Source organism: Nothoprocta perdicaria, unplaced genomic scaffold (assembly GCF_003342845.1).
Source record: "Nothoprocta perdicaria isolate Ctin4 unplaced genomic scaffold, notPer1 scaffold_1, whole genome shotgun sequence".
NCBI classification, from domain to species: domain Eukaryota; kingdom Metazoa; phylum Chordata; class Aves; order Tinamiformes; family Tinamidae; genus Nothoprocta; species Nothoprocta perdicaria.
This window is the reverse complement of record NW_020454093.1, coordinates 2,185,187-2,193,612: the sequence shown is the minus strand read 5'-3', so window position 1 is coordinate 2,193,612 and position 8,426 is coordinate 2,185,187. Positions and strand designations below refer to the sequence as shown.

Below are 8,426 nucleotides of genomic sequence, written 5' to 3'. Positions count from 1 at the left end.
AATATTTAACAGCGGCCTTTTTGTTTGGAGGACAGCAGCTGTTAAAAAGTGTGAGTTTTAGGCTCAGATATGAGGAACGCTGGGGGAAAAATAGCAGTGGTTTTGCTGTGTGGGAACTTTGAGGGTTTAAAGTTACTGCCGCTTGTGTCTGTGGCCTTACAATGCGAAAATAAATAAGTAAGYAAGGGGAGTGGGGAGCGTACGGGGCTGCGCGGCCGGTGGCGGCCGTTGCTGCCGCTGAGGGGCGCGGCAGCCGCCATGGCGGCGGGGCGGGGCGAGGCCATGGCCATGGCGGAAGCGGCGCAGGGTGCGGGCGGCGCGGCCGTGCTCGCCGGGCCCCGGGCCGCCGCGGTGCTCGGGGGCCCSCTCGCCTGTCCGCCCGCAGGAGCGTGGAGCGAGAGCGCGCTGGACCACTTTCTGCGGGCGCACCGCATCAAAGCGAGGGACGGGGCCGCAATCGCGTGGTACCACGCGGCCAACAGCCGGGCGCAGCTGCAGGCGGCCATCAGGTGTAAGTGGGGGCGCGCGGGGCTCTGTGCGGGCCCCGCGACCCGCGCCGCCCTGGGCGGCAGGGCTCGGCAGCCCGGCCCCAGGGAGACCCTTCCACCTGGGGCGAGAAGGGGACACAAAGTGCCAAGAAGTCTGGACACCTCACGGTAGTCATAGGCGGTACATAGGCACCTGCTGCGCGTTATCTCCTCGTCGTGGTCCGTGATGCGACTGCCCCTTGGCAGCCACGGTCACRGTGCTCCCCAAAGGGTGCTGCTGGCCTTCCAGTGGGGCAGGCACTGCTCCGTTTGCAATCCGCCCCAGAAAGCTGGAAAAACAGGAGAGGATCTGATCAAAATGCCAYCCAGGCAGCCTCAGGGTGACGGTCAGCATTGGTGCGCTGAAAACTGCCGTGCAAACATGCACATGAGGAAGGCGAAGCAAAACAGCCCCTGCACCAGCCTGCGTGGTGCCCCGTCGCCAAAGCTGCTCCTGTAGCAGCTCTGCAGAGTCACTGGGTGCTTRTCGGGGCCCTGCTGCAAACAGGGGCTCATCTTCTGAAAACAATTTCCAAAGGATCTGGAATATTTGTAGTCCTGCGTGGCTTGATCTCGTTTTTCAAGTTCTGGCCCACACGGGTTGGTTAGTATTAGGGGTGAAAGAAGGAGATAATACAATTTTTGCCAGTGTTAACATTCTCCCGTGGCCTTTTCTTCAAAAGTTTTGGAAACTTGTATTAAGAAKAAAAAGCTGAAATTTAGCATAAAAATAGTAGGTTAGCGTTTTAAGTTTTAATTTTGCTACACCCGTAAAAAACTGCTGCAGTTCCTATGMCAAATGTGTCTTTGAAAGTCAATTTTAACTTGCTTTTAGATTTCTAAAGAGCTTAGTGACTAGATACCCAAAGAAATGCTTTCTCTGTTGCCTCATAAATAGCAGCACATAAATTGTGGGTGATCCTCATGGAGCAAGTGTGCACAGTGCACTACAGGAAGGCTTTAATTGTGATTGGGAAATGGACACTGAAACTCTGGGGTTAGCTCACATTAGAGCCCTTATTTAAAATACACAGGTTCTGCTCACATGGTAGAAGCAGATGTTCTTCTTCGGGGTGGCCAGGGAGGAAACRGTGACCCTATCATGGCTCATCCACCTGAAACAGACAGTGACAACACGTTGCAGGAATGGCTCGAAGAGATTGTGAAGACAAACAAGGGCATCAAGCTGGATTTTAAGAGGTATATAAAAAAACGTAAAGATATTTTGCCTTCTTGCTGACTAGCTCTTACTATTTGGACTAATTATCTGTTGGTGATAGTAGAGCAAAGATATTTTTTTTAATGTGCAGTTTACCATGTTTTACTAAATAGAACATGGTCGGTGTTACTGAATGTATTATGAGAATTAATTTTTGGTTTTAAGCAGTATGAATTATTGAATGAATTACTTTTCAGCAGAAGAGGATTTTTGAATCATAATCAATTTTTAAGAGATGAAGGGAAGCTATTGGTGGTTAACTCATGGTTTTCAATAAGTATTTTGTTCAGTTTTGCCTGTGACTTTGCACAGCAGTAACTATTTTAATTTTTTTTTTTTGTATGCCAAGTATCATATGCTGAATTGTTTAAGTAACTTGGCCAAACTAGTTAAGAAGTTGCTGAAATGAAGAATTAAGATTGGAAAAAAAATACGTTATTTGTGTGTGTTGAACATTTCYTAATGTTTAGGGAGATGGATGAGTGCCTCTCTTTTCAGGAGGCAGAGTTTGAAGTGTAGTAGAAATAGCTTCATTAGTCAGGAATAGCTTAAAAGCGTATACAATAGCAAGTGGATCTTGCTAAGTGGATGCTAAACTTTTTCAATTCTCCAGCTTCCCACCCCTACCTCTAAAGTGGAGTTGAGCAGAATGGAAAGACAAAACATGGACAATTTGTGACCAAAAAAAAAAAAATCAATCTTCTGCTTTTATTAAATTACGGAAGCAAGGGACTAGCCCTGAAAATATCTGCAGTTTCAGGTAGAACTGTCAACTGAGACTGGAGGAACTGTGAAAATCATGTTACATATTAGCATTGTGGAGCTTGTGGGCATGAATTTAAAAGTGAAGTCATTCTCCCAATTTCTTGAGACTAAATTATTTTAGCGTTGATAAGTGATGCTAGTGCTATGTTACATGATGACCAAGAGGAGGGGCAGTATTTTCTCCATTCTGTGAAAAATCTTTTAAACTAGATCATCTTTCATTATACTACGTTGCTGCTGCTTACTTATYGAGCCTAAAAAAATCTGCATCTGATAAGCAGAATTTTCATGCGGTCGCTTAAAGCTCAATTCTTTGTAATACAGTAACCTAAGGAAACTTACACAGTTCAACAGTTTTGGGATGTTTTTGCTCCAGAAAGAGCAAAACCTCAGGTTTGGTGACCGACTCTTTGTCATGCATGAGAGATTCACCTCACTTGTGAGAGAGAAGCAGCAGTATGTTTTATTGAGGTGAGAGCAATATAGCAAAGTCTGATGGTAGATGGAACAGGTTCAACAAGATTCGATAGCATTTGAATAAGATTATGAGGAGGTTGAGCCTTGAGGTTCAGAGGGGYCTGGTGCAGCTGGATCCCGTCTTTGTCCTGGACTTGATCAGTGGTTTACGTCTAAAGAATTATGTGCACGGACAGATGGAGATGTAATGTAGCAGTATTTGAAAAGCCTCAGCATGCTGTTTGTCACTTACCCAGTGTCTGTGTAAGGAGCATGTTGACCATCGAGTCATCAAAAAAGTAAGAAGATGTATTTGGTGTCTAGTCACAATTAATCTGTGTCATTGCAGGTTAGTTTATGTATTTTCGCCAGTTGAGTCTGTTAGAAGAAGTAAGACCAAATTCTACCCCAGGGCCGAGGATCTAGCTAACCTGAGTGTCGTAGAGATGATCTTTTCAGGAAGCTGCAAATCTGCAGAATCTGCAGTTACGTGAAGTAACTTCTCTTTGATAATTCAAGAGTTGCCATCTGTAGCAATTCAGTTTCAGTTAGGATACATCTAGGAACCTTTTGCACAACCTGCTTTCTGGACGAGGGTTTCTTTCTTTGCTCGCATCTTGCTGTTAAGGGTGTTGCCTGTATCCTTCCCTCTGGTAGAAAGTGAGCTCCTTCCTAGGACTCACAGAAGGATTGATAATCATTAATATGCTTAGAAGTTTTCTGTTAAAACTCTTGTGTTAAAAACAGATTTTTTTTTTTTTTAATGATCTATCATCTATCCTGATCTATCATCTATCCTGAGCGATTTCTATATAGCTGGGAAAACTAAACTGGTGGTGCCTCTCTGGAAAGCTTGTGTCATGCTCCTGCAAGACAATATTGGCACTGGGAAATTGGAGAGAGGCCCCCAGGCTGCAAGGGGAGCAGCTCGTGGGTCTCTGCAAGTAACAGAACCTTCCTGGGATCCTTCCCTCCCATGGGAGGGGAACGGAAACGTTGSCGCCTTCCAGGGCTTCTGATGAAAGCAAAATCCTGTTCCAGGACTGCTGAAGTTTGTGGTAATTCAGAAGCATCAGCCAATATCTACATGAATTTTTATTTCAGTAGGACCTTTATTTTTAAAGAAGAGATTTCTATGTCCTAATCAGCTCCAGTATTAATAAATGCTTTAGAGTGAGTCCATTCAAGAATTAAGAGCAATCCTTTAAATACCTTATCTCCTGCTTCATGGTTATCTTGTGGCGCTGAATTTTTTTGATATGGATTCTATCAGAATCTATTCCTCTGCAGAGAGGAAGCTTTCCTGCTTTTTGTATGCTGAACTGTGTGTTTGTTGAGGTAGTTTCTTTTTTCTTTTTTTTTCTCCCCAAATTTTTAATTTAGATGTTGTGAGTTCAGTTGGAATTTTAACTATGCTATTCTGTAAGTGTTAATGGAAAATACACCTAAATCCCATGAGATTGCTTTGAAAAGTTTTAAATGATGTTCAAAGCAAGCTGCAATTTTCAGCTATACACCTCTGCAGTTCCTAACTTTCGCCTTGTCTGCACATACATATGCAATGTCTGTTTTTGGAACAGATGGAGAATTCACCTCYATGTTAAAAAGAGCTTGATTGAGGTCTCGGGGTACTACAGAAATGCAAAAATCGATAGTTGTAAAATGTGATTTGTGCTTTTTGTCCTGCATAATATAATTTTCACAGTAATGTTTTGTCAAAATGTAAGAAACGTGAACAAGCTTCATCCTTCTGTTGTCACCAAATCTGTAGATATCTGCCAGGATATGGAAGGGCAAGGAGAAGTAGATTTATAAGTTTTCCTTTTAATTATTGTTCAGAGTCATTTGAAGACCACTACTTATTTTTCCACGGGGAGTTTCCAGCCAGGTGCAATGACTTGGAAAAGCTTTTAAAATAATATGTATTATGTGATTCCAATCATAGAAAAGCATGTAAAAGCCACAAGCACACAGTGCAGATGTATTTAAATGAGTAACATGGGATTTGATCTTTTGGATGGTATTTTTTTGAGTACCGTTGCAGAAGTATTAAAGCTGCGTGGCTTGCAGGGAGGTGTGTGTGCAAAGTGTGTGAACGTTTGCTGTTGTCGCTGCTGACGCGCCGGTTGTGGCCGCAGCCTGGAAGCTGTGCGGCCCTCGCTGCAGCTCCTTGGGCGCCAGAGGCAGCGCTTGAGGCGCCCCGTGTGGCTCAACGCGGACGTCCTGCCGGGGCCCAACGGCAGCAGCACCGTGGTGGATGCCAGGGGCTTCCTCGACGCCGTCACGGCCTCCTGTCCGGATGTGACCCTGTCGCTGGGGTGGTCGACTGGCTGGCAGCCTGCAAGGCAAAATAGAGGTAAGGATGGGAAATACAGGCTGTGGAGCTGGTTTTGTGCAAGAGGGACCAGCGGAGAGTGACAAAGATGGTGAAGGGGCTGGAACGTCTCTCGTATGAGGAGAGAATGAGTGAGTTGGGGCTGTTTAGTGTGGAGAAGAGAAGGCTGAGAGGGGATCTGATTAACATGTGTAAGTTGATGAAGGGAGAATGTAGGGAGGAAGGGGCCAGGCTCTTCTCAGTGGTGGCCAGTGAGAGGACAAGGGGATGTGGGTGTAAGTTCAAACACAGGCAGTTCCATCTCCATGTGAGGAAGWACTTCTTTCCTGTGAGGGTGACRGAGCCCTGGAACAGGCTACCCAGAGAGGTTGTGGAGTCTCCTTCTTTGGAAGTCTTCGAAACCCACCTGGGTGCCGCCCYGTGCTCTGGGTGTCCCCACTGGAGCAGGGGGTTGGACTTAGATGATCTCTAGAAATCCCTTCCAACCTCAACCAGTCTGTGATTCTGTGCAAATAAATGGCATGCATTCTATCAGTTTGAAAATAGTAGTGATTATGAAGAGTCTTATTGGTGGGTATTTGATAATATGTGTTATATAGCAGTTGGCTATACAGCAGTTAGCTCTGTGGCTAGTTGAAATACAGCAGATCTGTTTGAAGCTCTGATTCTTGTTGTTGTGGAACTCATTCTCACATAYTGAGGAATTGTTGGGCCAAATTGCTTAACCCTATTTCAGGCAGGGCTGCTCCCTCAATTACAACAACAGATTTGATTTGTTAGTTGAAAGAAGAAAAATAACACATTAGCTGGTAATTTAAAATCTATCAAAGTATATTTTTTTATACTTTGTTTTCTCTTGAAAGGTAACTATTCTACAAAATGTATTTTTGATAGAAATCATATTTGCAAATATTCTTCCTTATTTTTAACCAAATAGTCTTTATTGTAGGCTATGACTGGATGATGGTGAAAGAAATGGCTCAGATATGCAGTACTCTTTCTCAGCCTGTAACTTTCCCTGTAAGAGCAGCCTTGGTTCCACAGTCGCTGTCTGAGCTCTGCTGGTTGTTGCAACAGTCAGACAGGTAAGTGTCAGGGAAGTATTTTAGTTTTGTTGTAAAGGCACATATTGGTTAATGTGAAATATGAAAGTATATTTTTATTGTTGTTTTGTTTTTAATTGGATGTAAATGATTTTGCTATAAAACTAATGCATTTTGCTTAGGTACTTCATGGAATAAATTTTGTGGTTTCCAATATGAATTAGTTTTTATTTTTAAATAGTCACACAAGCCTCTTAATTTTTTAGGAAAATTATACCTCTCTAGCAGAATGAGAATAAAATCTTCACATATCTTGTAATTTATGCATCTTGATGATCTTATTCTGCTCATCTAAGCTTATTAAAGTTGTTCCCAAAGCACCAGTCAAAGTCCTCGGTCAAAGTCCCAGACAAACCCTTCAAGGCAGACATTTGTTAGAAAAATACATAGAAAAAACAGAACAGTACAAGGGATAGAAAGATGAAAYGCTGTTATTCTCATATGCAGTAGAGAACTGGTGAATAAATTATGCTTAAACGTCTTTTACTTTGGAAAATTCATTTCAAAATGCTTTTATGTTAAAAATAGATTTTTTTWAAATTGTGCCCATTTCAAATATTTCATCATGATATATTAAGGTTTTGTCTATTCTCTAGCATAAAAATTGCAATTCTTTAGCTGCAAGATTAGAAGATAGAATTGCTGAGACCGTTTTGCTCAAATACAAGTAAATTCTGGTTTACTAGGTTTTTTAATTAATACAGTTTAAGAAAACAAAGGGTTTGGAGTAGCATTTTGCCATTGCCAGGAACATGAAGGCAGTGTGGTAAGGAGAGTGAAGGAGAGACCCTTGGATGCTGCTTGGGCTCCTGCTTGTAGCACAGAGTGACAGAAAGCAGCRTCAGGGAATGCAGGGGCTGAGGAGAGCAGGGACATGTAGAAGTCTAAAACTGGGATTTCACAAACTGGTTGCCTAACTTTGAAATGTAAAGAGCTTAATTTTATATGCAATTACATTCCAGAATTATGACACTGTTCTGACTAATTTTAGAAATTTATTAGTGCCATTTCTTTCTGTCTTGTATGCTTAAAATAACAGCCTATCAGTTTAAACTCTCTCTCTCTCTCTCTCTCTCTCTTTTTTTTTTTTTAATATATAGATATAGCCTCACTGTTTGGACAGGAAAGCAAGATGAGTATTCTGTAGAAGATTTGCTGCATGTACGAGAGCACTTCGACAAAAGTAGGGTGTATTATGATATCCTAGAACCACAAAATTCGGAATTCAAAAAAGCCATAGGAATAGAATATTAAATGTGATGCTAGCAAACTCTGATGTCTGTCTTGAATGTGAAAGTTTCTTTTTCAAGAGRATGTTTGGGATATTTTCTTCCCCAATTGTATAGAAAGTATCCATGGATAATGATTCCTTTGTAATAATACTTTAAAGGCTATTCAGCTGGAAAAATAATGCCTTCTTTCATAGGTGAGAATGGTTATTTGCTTATCATATGCATGTTCCCTCTYCTTCGTCCAGTATCAAGTAGCAAAGACAACTCATGTTCCTTAAAACCTTGCAGCATGCAAGAACATTTGCAAGTATCTGAARTGATATGATACTGGCCCCAAGGTGATGTTGGTAATTTGCTATCAACTGCTGATGTGCAAGCAGAGTGCGTGAGACATTCTGTCTCTACCAAAGACCATATTTTTATCTTTTGTACAGAAGGACAAAAGAAACAAGACTAGTAAATACACCAGAATGCATGTCCTGAAGGAGCTGCTTTGTAACTTATCTCGATACCACTGTATTTTTAGTGCTGTCATAATTGGTGATGTTCTCACCCCATGTCAAGAGAAGACTGTTTGCCAGCTGTTCCTGGTGGGATCCGTGGTGATCTACTTTGTGCCCGTGCTGGGCAGAAAGTGGTTGCTTGCACAGAATTAGCACTAAATCCGTTCTGTGCAGTGCAGTCCTCAGGCGTTTCACATGCTGGCTTCCCACCATTGAAAGAGCTTGTGAGGTGGAGAAGTGTTGACTGTTCTTTCAACTGAATGCACCTGTCACAGGCAAAATGTTC

The 8,426-nt window shown here is 42.5% G+C and overlaps 1 protein-coding gene across 1 annotated transcript; it reads left to right on the top strand.

Moving 5' to 3' along the window:
- The first annotated feature begins 483 nt into the window (after positions 1–483).
- FAM151B (family with sequence similarity 151 member B) lies at positions 484–8,404 on the top strand. Its single transcript, XM_026037739.1, has 5 exons — positions 484–511; positions 1,562–1,727; positions 5,106–5,323; positions 6,252–6,387; positions 7,506–8,404. Exons 2-5 carry the CDS (start codon positions 1,573–1,575, stop codon positions 7,657–7,659), a joined length of 663 nt encoding a protein of 220 aa, XP_025893524.1. The 5' UTR covers positions 484–511; positions 1,562–1,572; the 3' UTR covers positions 7,660–8,404.
- Positions 8,405–8,426: the final 22 nt, after the last annotated feature.